Source organism: Staurois parvus, unplaced genomic scaffold (assembly GCF_062004578.1).
Source record: "Staurois parvus isolate SC_StPar_1 unplaced genomic scaffold, SC_StPar_1.0 ptg000645l, whole genome shotgun sequence".
NCBI classification, from domain to species: domain Eukaryota; kingdom Metazoa; phylum Chordata; class Amphibia; order Anura; family Ranidae; genus Staurois; species Staurois parvus.
The window spans coordinates 227,654-248,557 of NW_028318441.1; the positions used below are offsets into that span (position 1 = coordinate 227,654).

General features: G+C 45.5%; 1 protein-coding gene across 2 annotated transcripts in view; it reads right to left on the bottom strand.

Annotated features, from left to right (window-relative positions):
• Positions 1-20,904, bottom strand: part of LOC149448987 (E3 ubiquitin-protein ligase MARCHF6-like) — a 327,203-nt gene that overhangs the window by 225,920 nt on the left and 80,379 nt on the right. For both annotated transcript variants that reach the window (XM_089693974.1, XM_089693972.1), the window contains exon 3: positions 16,980-17,053. In XM_089693974.1, coding sequence (XP_089550100.1) covers positions 16,980-17,053 — 74 coding nt within the window. The remainder of the gene's footprint in view (positions 1-16,979; positions 17,054-20,904) is intronic.

Consider the following 20,904-nt stretch of genomic DNA (forward strand, 5'->3'; position numbering starts at 1 on the left):
TCTTACCCAAGCAACAGTTTTATAGATACCTTCAGCAAAGACATGCCCTGCAGGCACAGGCCAGACATTCCACGTTGTCGTTCGTTGACCACCCTTGCTTGACGGAGGTGATGTTGGAAACCAGTAAAAAGGGTATGATCACTAGGATTTATACTACTCTGCTCTCCACTGTACAAGATACTGCTAAATTGCCCTGCAGGCATAAGTGGGAACAAGACTTAGGAGATTTAGAGGAGAAACCAGGCAGCTGAGCTTACAGTACATCTCCCTCAGTTCTGTTTCTCCATCATAAAAATTGTCCAAATTGTTCCTGCTATATAGGGCTCATCATACACCAGTCCAGTTGTATAACTGGGGCAGGCGGGATTCTCCTTTTTGCCCCAAATGTTGCAGTGATAAAGGCAACCTCATACACCTGTTGTGGCAGTGCCTTAAACTTTTACAATACTGGAAAGGAGTTACTGATAAAGTAATCGCGACAAAATGCGACTAAACGATAATGCAAAAATGCTAAAAAATCACTGAAAAACTCATGTTTGTAATGTGACTTTACACAGCTAACGTTACCAGTGTTATCAAAATGTCAAGTGTGCATGAGGGCTTAACATTAGAGGTTTTCCAGCACCAAGCATAGGCAGTTTTTTTCAATCATTGTAATTGGTGCTGGCTTCATCCCAGAGCCTCCAGTTTAGCCTGTAGTGGAGGGTCACGTCTCATTTCTACCATCCTAATCTTAATACAAGCCCAGAGCTCTGTCATGTGCCAGTGTTGTTCTTTGTATGCGTGTGTCACGGAGTGCCCATGCCTTCCCCACCCCCCTTTACCTGCTGTTCCTCTGCCTTATCCCTCCACCCCTCCCTCCCCCCTTGCAGACTCCTCAGTCCTGCTAGCTTACATGAAAGGGCTGTGCAGGACTGCAGAACTGGAGGAAATGCCCCCTGTGGTGCGATTAGCACCTCTCCAGCAAAGCAGCTGGAGACAAAGGCCATGCTCCCCCTGCTTGGCCTGAGTGAGGGGGGCGTGCCTCGTTGCCCCGGCAACGCGGTGCTGGGCTGGCCGTTGCCGAGGCAACCTGGCAGCGTCTCCCATGGCTTTAAAAGGCTGGTGTGAGAGCAGGCCAATCTCTTTGTCCTAAACTGTCCCTGTTGCGCGCACTGACCAACCGTGTCCTGAGCTGTCCCTGTTGTGCGCACAGACCACCCAGGTCATGAACTGCCCCTACTACATGCCTAGACTACCCTTACTTGAACCGCCCCATGGCGTGCCCGGAGTATAGCTACCTGTGATGCCCCTGAGTGCTTGAGCCATCGCTAGCCATCGAGTCCCCGTGAGCCCGATGTCCCTAAAAAGCTGGGTGGGAGCTGTGCTAGGCCAGACTCCACAGCTAGAGTCCCGTTGAGTCCTCGTGAGCCCGATGTCCCTGGAAAGCTGGGTGGGAGCTGTGCTAGGCCAGACTCCACAGCTAGAGTCCCATTGAGTCCCCGCGAGCCTGCTTACCGTGGGTGTCCCTACAAGCCGCATGTCGCGGAGTGCCATAAACTGTCCTGATTGAGTGTCTTTCAGAGCTCAATAAAGCTTTTTGTGTTCCCCATTTTCTTTGTGTGTTCTGTCCTGCCTACGCTTCCGTTACAGCGTGGTTATTATACAGTTTGTTTTTGAGTCCACTTGGTGTTATATATCAATATAGATCTGAAAAAAATACTTTATTCCTGATGTTCATGCAAATTATCCAAGGTCTTGAAGCTAGATCATAAAAATCATTTTTTTTTATGTCCCTTCAACAACCTGGGCCCGGATCATCATGTTATTAAATCTAATAAGGTTACAACTGATAACCCCCCATCCACACAGTAGATTGTTTAGATGAGAAAAGGTTTTCTAATTTGACAAGATAAAAAAAAAAGAATCTACATACTGGTGGGACATTAACTTTCTCAGAAAATATCTTGAGGTTAGGATCACACCAAGGTTCCTTCCCTGTTAGATTGTAAGCTCTAAAGAGCAGGGCCCTATGATCTTTCCTGTATTAATGTATATGGTAGTTTTACTGTCTGTCCTTACAGTAAACTGTTGTCACTATATAAATCCTGATAACAATAATAATAATAATAATAATAATAATAATAATAATAAAGCATACTTTGAAGACCTGTGATTTTAGACACAGACCTAAAACTACAATAGCAGGAAGTGGCAGAATTCTTCCCCACGAAATGGATAGCTCTTATTCTAACACAAAGAGAAAGAAAATTATCTAAATGTATGGAAAATCCAGGAAAGTTTTTAAAACCTTCAAATTTGAAAAATCATTATATCATATCCTAAGTGGGCTAAAGTTTTAAAAGACAATTATATATACAAATCCTCCTGCGCTTAATGGATTACCTAAAAATTCTCATCTCAAGCAGCCAGCACTGAATCTGATACCCAACAGTTATATAATACAGTTTTATAGAAAGATAGTGCAGCGCTTTCCAATATTCATATATAATATATAATACACTTTAATAATCACACATGGATAAATAGTGACCAAAGGGGTAAATAGTAACAATAACCGTGCCCCCCCCACTCCCACTCTATATCGCAGTGTGTGAGGTAGGTATATATAAAAGTTCTCCAACAGTAAGTGATGGTGCTTGCAACACAGAAAAACTTCATGCAAGATGCAAAGATAAAACTCAGGTGATGGTGAGTGACAATCCTCCTCTGGCTGAAATGCCCCCTCACCTTAATACAACAACCCAATGGGCCTACACGCCTTCAAGATCACTATGTGAGATCCTAATCACATATGCTGCCAGACAAGCTCCTCCAAGACTTGCTTCAAATGGCAAAAATGTGCTGGACACTTTGGCTCCTGATCACCGCTAGGTGTGTCAATTCAGTGAGCACTAAAGTGCCTCCCTCCAAAGTAAATACGATAAAGACAGATAATCCTCCTCACATGCATGGGTGTACTGCATGGGTGAACTTCGCTTCACAACCAGGTGTACCAAGATGGCGGTAAACCGGAAATACGTCACCACTCACCGGAAGCTGCGTTCTCACATATCAACGCGTTGCGTCACTTTACTCGTGACTTCCTCAGGATAACGTGATTGGGTAGCAGCTTGTTCCTTTATATAGGGGCCTAATTGGTCAACCATATCAGCAGATTGAGTAAATAAACAGCGGCCATTTTCTTGGAGACCGAACTCTGATGCTATTGTAATGTGCGGTCGGCCATTTTCTTGGAGTCAACCACTTATCATATTACTAATTATCTAAAGGATAATACTTCTAAGTTTGAAAAATTCCATATTAAAAAAAAAAAAGAAAAGAAAAAAAGTAGACAGATATTAACCATCTCAATACCACCATATGTATATATACACAGCATTGTATTCAGGTGGTTATACCAGAATTATGGTTGCAGCTACAACTATGATTCTGGTATCAATCTTTTCAGCCAATGAATTTGTGTAATGTAAGTGATATGAGCGGTTATACAGTCGCTTGATCACTTTTACAAGCGGTGGAAGGGGTTCCCAATACACATCCAACCCACGTGATGTAGGTCTGACTGCCATAAACTACTTCCTTAAAGAAGAAGTAGGTCCAAAGCTACTACTTTACCTGTAGGTCACAGGATTTTACTTAATTCTGCATTTCTGTGACTCATATTCAGCTGACAGCAAGCTAAAGTCAGCTGTCATCTGACATCACTCAGCCGGTCCAAACTCTTGAAAGATCCCGATGTTAATGTCGGTATCTACCCAGATGCCTGACCAGCAGCTGGCTCTTAGCATGCTGCTTGGGAAACTGAGCCAGACACTCCCGCACCCTCCATAGCCTAGTGCTCCAGTGAGAGCTGCAGGGGCAGAACAGAGAGTCGGTGAATAGCAGTCATTGTCTCTCTGCGGACTGAAGACCAAGAACTGAATGATCAGCAGTCTGATCGCTCCATTCTCGCTGTGGAGAACAGAGTGCGCACGTTTCCATCTACAGACCCAGGCACAGCTATGGGCGCTAATTATGCATTCAGTTATCTTACTATGGAGTACTGGGAGGAACATTGCATTTGGCAGCATAATCCATCCACCCAACATATTATTTTCTTTGGCTGCTACACTGATACAATTTGGGATGGGGAACCTGCATCTACAGTACCGTTTGTAAGTTACAGCAATAACAACCACCTAGGTTTAAACTTCACACACACATTGTGCATCAAAACACGCATATTTATAGATCTTGAGCTCTATCGCGATGAAAACAATGCTATTTGCACCAGAAACAACTTCAAACCAACCAATGGAATTTGTTCTGCTTCGCGTTATTGAACTGTTGTATAACACTAGTCAGACAGTCTAACAATAATTCAGAAGTCAAGAAACGTGAGACATCAGATCTGTATGTACTCTTTGTTCTGAATAACTTTGTAAAACTACAACATAAGCACAAACAAAACATATGTGTCAGTACATTAAACATTATAGAACAGCTTCATCCCATCAGTGAGTGTACTCACGGACATTTCCACCATAAGTCCAGGAATAGCTTGGAGCTTCACTGTACGCTACTTGCTAGTTTCAGAAGCAGTCACGAAATGGAGGACAGGAACTTCCAGGTTGAAGGTTACTGTATGTGAAAACTACCACTTCCTGACAAATCCTGATATAACTAGGCATAATAACTCTAACCAATAGATGGCAGCAACATCACATAACATTACAGTATATTACATACATAATTTTCAACAATATGTCTCTCACTGCCACATTCTGTATATTCCACTGATATTTTACAGTCTTTGGCAATGTGGTAAGTAGATCTGCAGCACTTAAAACAGATGCCGTTTTGTTTAAGGAAGGACATCCGCTCTGCAATAGGTTTGCTTCTAAAGCCTTTGCATTTCTTTAGTGGATGTGGTTTCTTGTGTATTGGGCAATGTCTATCGGGGTTTTCTATCGCATGTACCTTATGGGTGCTTTGACAGTCTGACTTCTGAAGCTACAACTGTTTTGTGTGTGGATACAGAGGTCTTACCGTGAGGTCTTTGCGATTGATCGCTGCTGGTGGTTAAGGCAAAACTGGGATCATTTCGGATTTTCGCTTGATGTCGGACAAACCTAGAGAACACAGAGAAAGGGGGAAAAGCGATTCCATAATCTTCTTTGAATTTACCTCCCACAGACATCCACTTGTCTTGCAGATTTTAAGGTAGTTTCTCTACTATGGGATTAGTGCCTCTGGCCATATCTAGATATGAAAGCCCTGGCAAGTAGCCATCTTCTTTGGCATATTCTATCTCTAGCAGAAGACCACTCAGTTCTTGTAGCCGCACGTTTTCTCTGTAGCCCACCTTAGGGAAGACTTCAAGCTCCTTTAATTACCTCTGGGGATCCATACGTTTCTTCTAGTCTTTTCCAGATCATGTTGAGTCCTGCTGCAGGGTTGAACAGGTTTGCTCTTCTCATCCTCTTTGCATGCTCTGCTGACTCGGTACCAAGCCATTTTATCATTAAATCAAGAATTTCTGCTGGCGATAAGTTCAGACCTCTAGTGGCATTCAGAAATGAAGCTTTCCATGCCCAATAGTTTTCAGGACAGTAATCAAATTGGAGAAAGCCTGAGCTGACCATTTTTTTGCGGATGAGATATTGGGTGACATCCGCACATTGTTGTTCGCACATGTAATCTTTAGGTTGAGGTAGTGGGAACACTTGTTTTTCGTTCCTAGGAGATTCTGGTACTTCATTTTTGGTTTGCTGGCGGCCACTGACCTCTTGTGATAGATTGGGCCTGCCCAGGGGGTCTATAGATCTTGGCCTGAATTCCTTTGCTTCAGGTTTAAGAGACGGTTCTTTTGTATGTATATCAGTAAGGTTCTGGACGTATTCACTTGTACGATCTGCAGAGGATAGAGGTTTCTCTGGAACCTTTGGGTCTTTATATGCTTTCTCACTTTCTGACCGGCTTGTTCCCATGTAGGCAGCGGCCTCTGCTTCAGCAACTGCAGTCTGTCACTGCAGGATAAACAATTTTGATTCTAATTCCGCCTCTTCTTGTGCTATGGCAGCTGCTGTGGCAGCTTTCTTTGATTCTAATTCCACCTCTTCTTGTGCTATGGCAGCTGCTGTGGCAGCTTTCTTAGCTGCTATCTCCTGCATCATCATGGCTTCTTTTTCTGCTGAGGCAGCTTTCTCAGCTGCTATCTCCCGCATCATCATGGCTTCTTTTTCTGCGTACTGTAGCTGGACACGGGCAGCTTCTGCCTTGCCACGAGCTCTGACTGCTGAGGACATCTTGCTAGATCGTGTAGATCTGGACACGTGACTGTACATCATCTTGCTGGGCACTGGGGGTGTTGTCCCTACCTCCCTGTGTCAGCGGTAGTGTGTCATCAGCCTGGTACTTTGTTCCTGATCGTAAACTCATGCGGCAGTAATGGCGTCTCCGTTTATTCCAGACCGCCACGTGGATGTCCTTTTACTGTTCTGCTTTGCGTTATTGAACTGTTGTATAACACTAGTCAGACAGTCTAACAATAATTCAGAAGTCAAGAAACGTGAGACATCAGATCTGTATGTATTCTTTGTTCTGAATAACTTTGTAAAAGGACAATTCCATCATAAGTCCAGGAATAGCTTGGAGCTTCACTGTATGCTACTTGCTGGTTTCAGAAGCAGTCACGAAATGGTGGACAGGAACTTCCAGGTTGAAGGTTACTGTATGTGAAAACTACCACTTCCTGACAAATCCTGATATAACTAGGCATAATAATGCTAACCAATAGATGGCAGCAACATCACATAACATTACAGTATATTACATACATTATTTTCAACAATATGGGCAGAACAGAATTTATCTCTACACAGAACAAGTTATCACAAGGGTTGGATAAACAACTATTCAAAAAGCCAATTTTACCGGCCATGCAAAAAGCTTTTTTAAAACAGATTACATTGCCCGATGTGAAATACTCAAAAAAACTTCAATCAAATGGATAGAAGACCTGATAGAAGACTCTTAATACATACCTTATAGACGTTTGACATTACAAACAGGTGGCCAATCAAGATGCGTTCAGTGTGAATTTTATGTACACAAACATACATAAGGTCATAAATGAAATCATAAAAAAATGACAGATTTTGCAATAGGATGATCCTCATTTCAGCCAGTCTTTGCTAAAACAACCTAAAAAGTTATTTTCAGATGTACTTCTAATGTGGCAGTGAAAATGGAGCCAATACAAAATACTGTATGTATGCCACGTACCACCCTGGCCTTATTTGTCAGACTTCAAGAGAATCTTCCAGTGTAGGAGATTGAGGTGCAAAACATGTCCTTTCATCAAACCTGGCCAATCAATGTTCCTAGCTCCTTCAGATAGGAGTCACACCATCTCGCAGTTCACCAATGCTCTACTGCGTATGCAGTGTATGGGCTTATCTGCCCATGTGGTCTGATACATTGGGAGGACTACAAAAAACCCTAGATGTCAGCTTGGCCAACACAGGCAGAATATCAAATTAGGGCGCTTGAACCACAGTGTGCAATAACATTTTGCTGTCAAAACATCATAAATCAACAGAAAACTTAGAACTAATTGCAATTGAACATAGTCCTGCCAACATCTCCCAAACATGTAGGAAACTGTAAACATGTAAACATTAAGGAAACTGTAATTAAGTGACATTTTTGTGTATATAGTTTAAATATTTTGAGTCCAAGCTGCTTAAATAAGACATTACCACCATCCTATAAACATACCCGCAGCTACATTCCTTGGTTAACATTTACATTAAGATTATGTTAATCATCTGCATCAACTGAGCGGGCATGAATGTGCCATGCTTCTTGGCTCTAATCAACCTCCATTCCATGTGAAAGAGGGCTAACTTTTCCGTTCATTGTAGGAAGTTCCATTCTCTTTAGTTATTTTGTAGCTTTTAGTAGCCTGTGTTTACAAACTGATGTTGTTACTCACATAAGGGTTAGGGCAGCAATGGGCAAACTACGGCCCGGCGGACCTTTTAATCCGGCCCGCGGAGCTAGGCTCCCGCTAGGCTCCTCTCACAGTCCGCCCTGAAGACCGGTGTAGCATGAAAATCTGTCTCCTATGAGGATCTGTCCCCCTCGACGTATCTGCGCATGTGCCGGAGATCGCCGATCGGCTGCTAATGCCTGAAACTGGCACATGCGCAGATACGTCGAGGGGGACAGATCCTCATAGGAGACAGATTTTCATGCTACACCGGAACGGCGCGGGAACACGGCGAGAGGAACGCGCGGAGCAAAGGTAAGTGAATTGACACAGGGGGGACTTGGGGGCTTAATATGGGGGATGAATTAATATGGGGGATGAATTACACTATGGGGGATGAATTACACTATGGGGGATGAATTACACTATGGGGGATGAATTACTATATGAGGGATGAATTACTATGCTTACTATGGGGGAATATTACTATACTTACTATGGATGACACATACACATCATTCATCTACTCTTGGTCCGGCCCCCGGGTCCAATATATGAACCCATTGCGGCCCTCAAGTCAAAAAGTTTGCCCACCCCTGGGTTAGGGCTTTATTTTATTCACTTACCAGTTCATTCCCCCACTTCTTAATCACTGAATTTTTTAGTTTAAAATATTCTGATCTTGGTTTGCCCTGCTCCTCTTTTCACCTTTTTTCACTGCTCCCTGTCCGCTCTCGTTTGCCCTATGAATAGAGCCACTAGCAGTGTACATTAGTCTCCTCAACATACACTGTGTTTCGGTCAAAAGGCAGGGAATTTTAAATTCCATTGCTTTCGGAAGATATTTTTCTCACCTTGCCCTGCCTTTGGGTGATGCTTCTTAACCTCCCTAGTGGTATTCCCGAGTCTGGCTCGGGGTAAAATGCAGCTGTCAAAAGCGGTAACCCCGAGCTTGACTCGGGCTGACTGCAATAGTATTACCTGGTGCCGATCTGTGTCCCTGGTCCTGCGCTACTAGCAGCCATCCCCTCCGTCCGTCCCCAGTCTCCTTCCCCGCTTCCCTGCTCCTCTGGTTCCCATCTATTTCACGCTGATCAGTGTGATCAGCGCGACTCTGACGTGCCGTCGGGGGGCAGGGCTTGTGGGAGGCGGGAATTATAAAAATAGCTAACATTCAAAAATAAAGTGTTACTTTGTGCATACATTGTAACTCCACCTGTGAATATAGCCATAGTGCAGTTTTTGTGACTAAAAACAATTTTGTGCCATTTTGCGCTCATGGCTTCCAAAAAGCGCCTCGCTAGCGATAAAGCGGTTTACGATGAGCTAGCGAACAGCAACAGTGAGGAGCTGCTTGAATCGGGTGATAGCGACTCATGCGGCAATTTATCATCTGACACCGAAAGTGAAGATAGCGGCGAATCAGAGATGGACGTGAGTGATCTGCGCACATGGTGCACTATTGATTGTGATACACCAGCGCCGCCAAGGTTTCCGTTTACCGGCACACCCGGTATGAAAATACATGTTGAAGGTGACAATCCCTTGGCATACTTGGAATTGTTTATGACCGATGAGGTCATTGAAATTATTGTGACGGAGACAAACCGGTACGCAGCGCAACAAATGGGTGCTCCTCAGAGCCGGTTTTCACGCAGCAGAAAGTGGGAGCCTGTCACCAAAGATGACATTTGGCTGTTTCTCGGCCTAATTATTCTGCAAGGAGTGGTGGGGAAACCGCTGCAGAAGTGGTACTGGACCATCAATAAAATGCTCGCCACGCCGTTCTTTGGCACTGTCATGTCGGAGTACAATTTTTCCCTCATTATGAAATATTTGCACTTCGCAAATAATGAGGATTTTGATGAAACAAGTCATCCAGCTCCCAAGCTAAAAAAAATTTGGGAACTCTACCAAGTAATTGTACGAAATTTCCAGCAGAGCTATGTGCCAGAGAGGGATATGAGCGTAGACGAAAGTCTAATGGCCTACAAAGGAAGGCTCAGCTGGATACAGTACATCGCGTCCAAGAGAGCAAGATTTGGCGTGAAATCCTATCTGCTGTGCAAATCCTGTACCGGCTACATCTGGAACGCAGTTATATACACCGGCAAAAAAACAAACTTCAATCCTAAGTACAGCAGCTACGGACTGGCAACATCTCCTAGATTGTAAGCTCGAAAGAGCAGGGCCCTCGATCCCCTCATGTTTTGCATTGTATTGGTATTGTTCTGTCACATGTTCTGTTCCCCTCTGTAATGTACAGCGCTGAGCGATCTATTGGCGCTTTATAAATACTGTATAATAATAATAATCATTCGTCCTGTCACTAATCGAGCCTTTGCTAAACCAAGGCTATTGCATAACGACGGACAATTTTTACACCTCGCCAGAACTTTATGAGGTTCTTCTTCAAAACAAAACGGATGCCTACGGAACCGTTCGGGCTAACCGGCGTAACCTGCCATCCATGTTTGGAAAAAACAAACTAAAGTTGGGAGAATTAGTTGCCTGGCAGAAAGGCAAAATGATTGTGCTGAGATGGCGGGACAAGAAGGATGTGTGCCTGATGAGTACCATTCACAATGCCTCCACAGTGATGGTCCAAACAAAAGGTGGCAAAAACATCCAGAAGCCACAGGTTGTCATGGACTACAACAAAACCATGGGAGGTGTCGACAGACGTTTTATCCTACGATGAGAAAGCAGCAGAAAAAGTATTATAAAAAGATTTTCCGGCATCTTCTGGAGCAGTGTTTGTGGAATGCATACGTTCTGTTCCGCAAACACAGTGAAAAGCCTTTGATTCATGCTGACTTTATATGGAAATTGGCGGAATCCATCTTCCTGAAATACAAAACGCCATCAGTGTCTGTGGGTAGACCCGGACGACGTTCTGTGGAAGTTGTCAACCCAGAACGTCTGACTGGACGTCATTTTATGGACCACATCCCACCAACCCAAAAAAAGGCAGCACCTACCAGGATGTGTGTGGTATGCTGCTCTCGGAGAGATAACAGTGGAAAAAAAAAATCAGCAAGGAAACAAGGTTCCACTGTCCTGATTGCGATGTCAGACTTTGTGCAGTCCCATGTTTCAAAATTTACCACACCCGGGATGTTTACTAAAAAAAAAATGCAGTGTCTGTATAATATTGTTTGGACAGAGTTCCGTGTGTTTTGATTACATTATTTAATTTATTATTATATTATTATTTTTATTATATTATAATTTATGATTTAATTTAGTAAAATTTATTGCACCAAACATGTCTACTAGACTCTTGTTTAAAAAGATTTTGGGGAGTTATTCCTAAGAATTACAGGCCTACAATAAAAAAACAACAAATTTCCATTGAAAAAAATGTACCGCTTTTAGCACAGAAATACTGACATAATCATACCGCTAGGGAGGTTAATATGCATAAAGCCTTGGAAACCTAGAAGTCCCTATCAGGGTACAAAGTCAACCCCTCTATATCTGAGGCCTTGCCATTAACCTCCCTAGCGGTCTGATTATGTCCATATTTCTGTGCTCAAAGCAATACTTTTTTTGCATGGAAATATGTATTTTTTTTATTGTAGGCCTGTAATTTTTAGGAATAACTCACTGAAATCTGTCCGAACAAGAGTCTAGTAAACATCCTGGGTATGATAAAATTTGAAACACGAAATCATAAATTATAATTTAATAAATAATCATAAAAAATAATATAATAATAAATTTAATTCAATAATATAACCAAACCAAAAACACTGAAATCTGAAATATAGCGCCAAGTTCGCACATCACTGAGCAAAGTCGCAAAATCGTTTTCAGTGTCTGATGACGAATTTCCCCTCGAATAATTATCACTCAATTCTGCAAGTGGTTCTGATTTACTATAGCTGTTTTCTAGCTGGTCTAAAACCGATTTTGACCTAAAGGGACACTTTTTGGACACCATGGACGTTTCTCAGTTTCCAGGCAATAAGAACGGTAAAAATGTAGGCAGGGCACAGGACAAACCACTAGGGACAAAATGTATGTGAAATGGTTTGATACAGTAATGTTTTACTATGTTATTTTATTAAATTTAGTGAATGTCACTTTTTGTCATTTTCAAATTTCCCACCGTTCCGTCCCCGTACGTCCCGACGCTCGCAGGGGACAGAGCCCAGATGACAGATGCCGGCATCCGCCGGATTACATTGCTGGGGACACTGCAGGAGGGACATCGCGGGAGCGCAGGGCAAGGTAAGTAAAGAACAGATGCCTGAGCAGCGCCGCATGGTAAGCCCGAGTGTAGCTCGGGGTTACCGCTTGTGGTACTGAAACTTTACCCCGAGCTACACTCGGGAATACCGTCAGGGAGGCTGCATGTCTCTCATATGGGGGTACAACACCTCTCTACTTGTTTCTTGCACTCAGAGCAGTCTGTAGAAATAAAATCCTTGGGAGTTAAACTCACCCCTACCTACGAGTCACTGTGCGGTGCAAATTTTCAGCCTTCATATAAGGCAACCTGTGCACTCCTTGCACAGTGGATGCATTAGCATATTTTCTTTTTCTTGGTTGTACCATTTAGTAAAAAAGGACTATACTCCCTATATTTTTATATCTTTTTGAGACATTACTGGTCCCTGTTCCAGTACCACATCTCAAAAACTCCAAAACGGACATTTTTCAAATTTTGTATGGGACGTTAAAGGGAATAGAATATCTAACTCGGTTCTTTCTGCCTCTCAGAAAGATGGTGGATTAGCACCTCCAAATCTGTTGAGATATTATCAAGCAGCTCAGTTACAAACTGTTCCTTCTTGGTCCACTCTTTTTGCGTACAATTACTGGATGGAAATAGAGAAACTATGGCTCATGCACGTTCATTCCAACAATTTGTTGTGGAATGTAGATGCGGCCATTGACACTTCTAATCTTCTCCACAATGTCTCTTCTGTGTGGATTGTCGAGAACATTGAAGCATAAATACAACCTTATGTCAGAAGCCTCTCTGATGACTGCATTCCTCTATAACCCTAGAGTGCCAGATAGTGTTACTTTCTCAATGTCCTCTCCGTGGATGTTGGGCAACCTATTCTATTTTGATCACCTGGTTGACCCCAGGACTAGAAAGTTGCTTTATTTCGGCTCACTTAAAGACAGATTCCAATTGCCATAACAAGCGTTCTATGGATACTTAGTGCAATATACCAGACAAGTGACAGTTGCTGGAGATGCCTTAAAGCTTCTGGTGCCCTATTGCACATATTTTGGCAGTGTCTGAATATTGAACCCTGCTGGCAAATGGTCCACCACCTATTACGACACTTAGAAAAAAAAAAAAAGATCCACCATCAAAAATCAAGCTGTACACCAGAATTAAAGATGTTGGGCTCATCAAGACACTTACTGCATATTTGAATAATACCCTGGAAATGCATAATAGGGCTTGGGAACTTTGGCACCACAGGGAAGACCAGATATAGAGGGGCCTTTTGGGTATGCTTTGATGCAAACATGTTACCCACAGTTTGCCTACAAGCTTACAATGGTAGAACAAAGGAATGATCCCCTGGCTAGATAAGTTCTTTAGTAATGCCCTTCCATGGGAGAAGTTTAATTTCTTATGTATTATGAATGTTGACTCTTGCTACCCATCACTATAAAGAGTATGTATAACCCAGCATTTCCCAACCTTTTCAACATGAAAGAACCCTTGAAATAAATTTCTGGTCTCAGGGAACCACTGCTAAAATTACTAGATCTAAAATTCATGATACATTCAAGTAATTGCCAGTGGGAAGAATGTGGACATTTGGAAGATTTCCCTCTTACAGGTAGCTAAAAAGATCCATGGTGTCAGTGTCTGAGAGGAAGAAATTTCTCATTTCTCAAGGAAATCCTAGCAACCTCTGGAGGAACCCTAGGGTTCTCTGGAGTATTGTACCTTCTTTTGAAAAATGTTTAACAAAATTGTTATTTATTAGAACAAAAAAGAATTATGGCTTGCTGATTATTGCAGATCCAGTGTTCCCCATCCTGCTTGGCAGCCTGAGCCCTAACTTTTCTAGTTAACATCTCATCTGGCAGCTTCTGCTAGGTGCAGTGGCCAGCCAGATGATTATAGTGTGTACACTGCATATCCCTTTTTGTCACTGCAGTCTTCCAACACTCAACTTCTGAAAGCTTAAAGTGTTCCCCACTTTGTCACTGTAAACAGCAGCCAGCCAGCAACTGCGAATCCAGTGCTCTTTAACCACTTGACAGCTCTGCTGCTCTTATAGTGTTCTGTCTTCATTAACAGTCCTATTTGGACCTATAACAGTCCTATATGGACCACAGCTTCGCCAAATAGTTACCCAACTATCCTCTCCCCACTGCCGGCACGCTTGCCCACCACTGCCACTATCATCCTCAAGGAAGAGCACAACATAGGAGGAGCAGCAGGTCTGTCCCTTTCATAACACTGCAGCTCTCCCCCCTTCCTTCCCCTTTTCCACAATGTCCTACCTTATTCATACAAGTCAGGAAACACAGCATTGCTTGGACCGCCCCGCTGCCTAGCAACAAATCACCTGCTTCTTAACTTAAAAAGTCCTTCCTTTTGTCCAGGGCTGCAGTTCTACCCATCTTGTGTGAACATATAGCAGCTGCAGCTATGGGAGCATGTTACAAGTTCCACCCTAAAAATGGACCCATGAATATTCAAGACCCTTTAAAATCTAATCAGGCAAACTTGCATTTTACAATGCTGGTAGATTTGCAAATAAACTGCCCTGAAACAACCAAGGTTCAAAGCCAAAGCAGCAATTAGACCAGTGGTTCTCAACCTTTCTAATGCCGCGACCCCTTAATACAGTTCCTCATGTTGTGGTGACCCCCAACCATAAAATTATTTTCGTTGCTACTTCATAACTGTAATTTTGCAGTGGGAGGACTAGCGCCCCATCGTTGGTATCAGTGGGAGGAATAGTGCCCCATCGTTGGTGTCAGTGGGGGGAGGAATAGTGCCCCATCGTTGGTGTCAGTGGGGGGAGGAATAGTGCCCCATCGTTGGTGTCAGTGGGGGGAGGAATAGTGCCCCATCGTTGGTGTCAGTGGGGGGAGGAATAGTGCCCCATCGTTGGTGTCAGTGGGGGGAGGAATAGTGCCCCATCGTTGGTGTCAGTGGGGGGAGGAATAGTGCCCCATCGTTGGTGTCAGTGGGGGGAGGAATAGTGCCCCATCGTTGGTGTCAGTGGGGGGAGGAATAGTGCCCCATCGTTGGTGTCAGTGGGGGGAGGAATAGTGCCCCATCGTTGGTGTCAGTGGGGGGAGGAATAGTGCCCCATCGTTGGTGTCAGTGGGGGGAGGAATAGTGCCCCATCGTTGGTGTCAGTGGGGGGAGGAATAGTGCCCCATCGTTGGTGTCAGTGGGGGGAGGAATAGTGCCCCATCGTTGGTGTCAGTGGGGGGAGGAATAGTGCCCCATCGTTGGTGTCAGTGGGGGGAGGAATAGTGCCCCATCGTTGGTGTCAGTGGGGGGAGGAATAGTGCCCCATCGTTGGTGTCAGTGGGGGGAGGAATAGTGCCCCATCGTTGGTGTCAGTGGGGGGAGGAATAGTGCCCCATCGTTGGTGTCAGTGGGGGGAGGAATAGTGCCCCATCGTTGGTGTCAGTGGGGGGAGGAATAGTGCCCCATCGTTGGTGTCAGTGGGGGGAGGAATAGTGCCCCATCGTTGGTGTCAGTGGGGGGAGGAATAGTGCCCCATCGTTGGTGTCAGTGGGGGGAGGAATAGTGCCCCATCGTTGGTGTCAGTGGGGGGAGGAATAGTGCCCCATCGTTGGTGTCAGTGGGGGGAGGAATAGTGCCCCATCGTTGGTGTCAGTGGGGGGAGGAATAGTGCCCCATCGTTGGTGTCAGTGGGGGGAGGAATAGTGCCCCATCGTTGGTGTCAGTGGGGGGAGGAATAGTGCCCCATCGTTGGTGTCAGTGGGGGGAGGAATAGTGCCCCATCGTTGGTGTCAGTGGGGGGAGGAATAGTGCCCCATCGTTGGTGTCAGTGGGGGGAGGAATAGTGCCCCATCGTTGGTGTCAGTGGGGGGAGGAATAGTGCCCCATCGTTGGTGTCAGTGGGGGGAGGAATAGTGCCCCATCGTTGGTGTCAGTGGGGGGAGGAATAGTGCCCCATCGTTGGTGTCAGTGGGGGGAGGAATAGTGCCCCATCGTTGGTGTCAGTGGGGGGAGGAATAGTGCCCCATCGTTGGTGTCAGTGGGGGGAGGAATAGTGCCCCATCGTTGGTATTAGTGACACAAATGATGGGGCACTATCCCTTCCACTGACACCAATGATACTTACCTTGCTGACCCCTGCTCCAGCCTGGGATCGCTCTCTCCCTCTCCCATCTACAGCCTGCATACCTGGCTGCAGCAGCAAAATTTGCACTTACCTGTCAGCTGTCTTCCTTCTCTGGCCTCTCTCTTCACTCGTTCCTGCAGCTCCCTCGATCTTCTTCGATCTCCGCGCGCTGCTGCTCGGCTCCTCCTCTCCAAGCTCCACCTTCTCGCCGGTGATTGGCCGCCTGTGTGCCTCTCCTGAGCTACAGTTCCGGTGGCCAATCAGCGGCGAGGAGGCGGTGACAGGGGCAGCATATCATCCCGCCCACACATCGCCGGAGACAGCAGCGGTGTCTCGGTTCCTAAGACCATCGGAAATATGTGTTTTCCGATGGTCTTAGGCGACCCCTGGGAAATGGTCGTTCGACCCCCAAAGGGGTCGCGACCCCCAGGTTGAGAACAGCTGAATTAGACACTCGGACCTCCCCTGGAAGAATTTTACTGACCGGACCCTCATGAATTTTAATTCAGAACCTGTCATATGTCATGTATAAAGAGGCTGACAAACTGTTTGACACATAAAAGAGACATTTGAAGAAGAAACTAAAGAACATGATTTAATTGAATAACATTGCCACTATGTATCTAGGAATAACATTAACAGACTAAACGCCACAAAAATTGTAGTGTTAAAGTAAAACTTACTTGGTGTAAATGCAAATCGATGCTTGCACAGTTCACAGTACTCTTTTCTGCTGTGTTTAAGCCATTGAACTAAGCTGAAAAAAGACAAATTAAAAATGCGTGAGTTTGACTTTTAACATCCTCATTTAAAAAAATATTGACAGGCTGTTTTCCCCAAAAAATAATAGCAAATCTTCACAAGGAGACATGCATACTTCTTGGTTTAATTTTGGCTTTTCGCTGCCAGGCCAATTTTTCAATTCTTCACGAATTAAAATATTAGAAGAAATTGCGCTATGACAATAACAAAGCTGCTAGCACAGACTGGTGCAGAGAAGCAAGTTACAAACTGAAGTGCAAAGAGAAATACGGAGGTGAAGGAAGACGGAATACAGACGATTTATTGGAATATGGACGATTTCTGATGGAATAACCAGACAAAAGGAGGGTCACGCCCTCCTGTGAGGGATTCCATAGATACACATTTTCGACTCTTCTACTGTACTTCAGAGACTCAATATATTATAAGCTTATTTGAAAGTGCATGTGGTAGTGGATCACCGAGGCGATTAACTGAAAGAGGAAGAATATTTTTTTATAATATGGATCTTTAATATTGTATATTTGTATATTATAATTTTGGTGATGGTTAGTTTGTTCCATTAGTGCTGAACATTTTTTGAAAATTCATAATGAATGTTAAAATAGGTAAATTTGACTGAAATTTAGTCAGGACCTCCTCCACAGCACCTCTGGCATAAAATGCAACCTGCAAAGTTTTTGGTTGCACCATATTTGTGTGAATGTTTATAAAATACTTTTTTGCTCTTTTTAATTCACTACAAGAATCTTAGTGTGCACAAATATCACAGTCTTCAAATTTCCCATTAAGCATAAAAGAATAGAATTTGTTGAGTACCGTATTTTTCGCTCCATAAGACGCACTTTTTTCCCCCGAAAAAAAGGGGGGAAAATGTCAGTGCGTATTATGGAGCGGATATGGAGCGACAAGTCCGGTATTTCCACCGCCACCACCATGTCAGAACACCGGGCCGGCCGCTCAGCTCTTCTCTGTAGCAGGACCTTACCTGTTCCTTGGTCCAGCGCTGTAGTCTTCCCGCGCTGGAATCTTTAGTGTGGGCAACTGGCTGTGACAGTCGGGTGCCCGCTGCGCTTTGTGAATGGCCCAGCGTCTTCTGGGATACATGACAGGTTCCAGAAGATGCTGGGCCATTCACAAAGCACAGTGATTCTCGCGTAATAGCAGTGGGCATACGGCTGTCAGCTAGGTCCGAAGCCCGCCTCCCCACCTGCCCCCTTAATCCTGTCCCCACACAACTCCTATGGTCACCCTTCTCCTCCATCCTACGCTCCCTCACCCACATCTTCAATCTCTCCCCCTCTACTGGCGCATTCCCCTCCCCTCTAAAGCACACGCACATCACTCCCATACTCAAAAAACCCTCCCTGGACCCCACCAACCTGAACAACCTTAGACCCATCTCCCTGCTGCCATTTACATCCAAACTCCTCGAGCGCTTAGTCTATAATCGCCTAAGCTTCGACCTCAACAACAACCACCTCCTTGATCCCCTACAGTCTGGCTTCCGTCCCCTACACTCTACCGAAACCGCCCTACTCAAACTCACCAACAACCTGCTAACTGCCAAAGCTAATGGCCACTACTCAGTCCTACTCCTCGACCTCTCCGCGGCCTTCGACACAGTTGACCACCCCCTCCTCAAAAAACTATACTACCTTGGCATCAGAGACTCCGCTCTCTCCTGGCTCTCCTATCTATCCCAGCGATCCTTCAGTGTTACCTATAATGCTGCCATCTCCCCCCCTCTCTGTTGGGGTCCCCCAAGGCTCTGTCCTTGGGCCCTTCTCTTCTCCATCTACACCTCCTACCTTGGCCAACTGATATACTCCCGCGGCTTCAACTACCACCTCTACGCCGATGACATGCAAATCTCTCTACTCCTCGCCTCACCCCTTCAGTCTCCGCCCAAATCACCTGCCTACTGAACGACAGACTGAATGTCACTCCATTTCCTCAAATTAAACCTTTCCAAAACTGAGCTCCTAGTTTTCCCCCCAGCCCGTGCCCCCCCCCCCCCTTAACCTCTTCATCACGACCAATAACGCCACCATCAGTCCCACTCCGCAAGCCAAAGTTCTAGGTGTCACTGTAGAATCCAATCTGTTCTTCCAGCCCCATGTCCAATCGCTGGCAAATTCATGCAGGCTCCCCCTCTGCAACATCTCCAAAATACGTTCATTCCTAACCCCAGACACTACTAAACAACTCATTCACTGCCTTATTATCTCACGACTCGACTACTGTAACTCCCTCCTCACAGGCTTACCTCATCACAGACTATCCCCGCTTCAGTCTATCCTGAACTCAGCGGCCAGACTCATCCACATTACCAACCGCTCCGTATCCGCCACCCCCTTCTGTCATTCCCTCCACTGGCTTCCAATTGCCCAATGCATAAAATGCAAACTACTAACATTGACACACAAAGCTATTCATAATACTGCCCCCAACTACCTCACCGACCTGATATCCAAATACCACCCAACACGTACTCTTTGCTCCTCACAAGACATCCTACTCTCTAGCTCCCTGGTCTCCTCCTCCCATGCCCGACTCCGGGACTTCCCCAGGTCTTCCCCCATCCTCTGGAACTCACTACCCCAATCCATCAGACTGTCACCTACCCTCCTCACCTTTAGGCGCACCGTGAAAACCCATCTCTTCATGGAAGCCTACCCCCTCCTCACCTAACAGCCGATCTCCTCCACTCCTCCTACCACCTGCGCTGTGTCCGCAGTCTCCGGTCATCCCCTGCGCTGTGTCCGCAGTCTCCGGTCATCCCCTGAACTGTGTCCGCAGTCTCCGGTCATCCCCTGAACTGTGTCCGCAGTCTCCGGTCATCCCCTGAACTGTGTCCGCAGTCTCCGGTCATCCCCTGAACTGTGTCCGCAGTCTCCGGTCATCCCCTGAACTGTGTCCGCAGTCTCTGGTCATCTCTTGTACTGTGTCCGCAGTCTCTGGTCATCCCCTGTGCTGTGTCCGCAGTCTCTGGCCATCCCCTGTGCTGTGTCCGCAGTCTCTGGCCATCTCCTGTACTGTGTCCGCAGTCTCTGGCCATCTCCTGTACTGTGTCCGCAGTCTCTGGCCATCTCCTGTACTGTGTCCGCAGTCTCTGGCCATCTCCTGTACTGTGTCCGCAGTCTCTGGCCATCTCCTGTACTGTGTCCGCAGTCTCTGGCCATCTCCTGTACTGTGTCCGCAGTCTCTGGCCATCTCCTGTACTCTGTTCGCAGTCTCTGGCCATCTCCTGTACTATGTCCGCAGTCTCTGGTCATCCCGTGCTGTGTCCGCAGTCTCTGGTCATCCCGTGCTGTGTCCGCAGTCTCTGGTCATCCCGTGCTGTGTCCGCAGTCTCTGGTCATCCCCTGTACTGTGTCCGCAGTCTCTGGTCATCCCCTGTACTGTGTCCGCAGTCTCTGGTCATCCCCTGTACTGTGTCTGCAGTCTCTGGTCATTTTCTGTACTATGTCTGCAGTCCATTGGTTCAGAATATTTTTTTCTTGTTTTTCACCTCTAAAACCTAGGCACGTCTTATGGCCAGGTGTGTCTTATGGAGCGAAACATACGGTAATACCCAGCACCATGAACCTTGTTTGTAATACCTAGCACCATAAAACCATGTTTGTCATGAACCTTGAACCCCTTGCTCCTCCCATGAACTTCCTGATATAAGCCATGTCTCTGCACTTCCTGTTTGCTAGATTATTGTGCTCTCCAGCCAGAATCGTGCTCCTTGTCTTCTCTGTTATTGTCCATATTTGATACCACTCGTTTTTGACACATGTGGATGTATGGATAGAGAGCCTCGCGTTGCTCCCATCATCCTTCACTCCAACAAGAAGA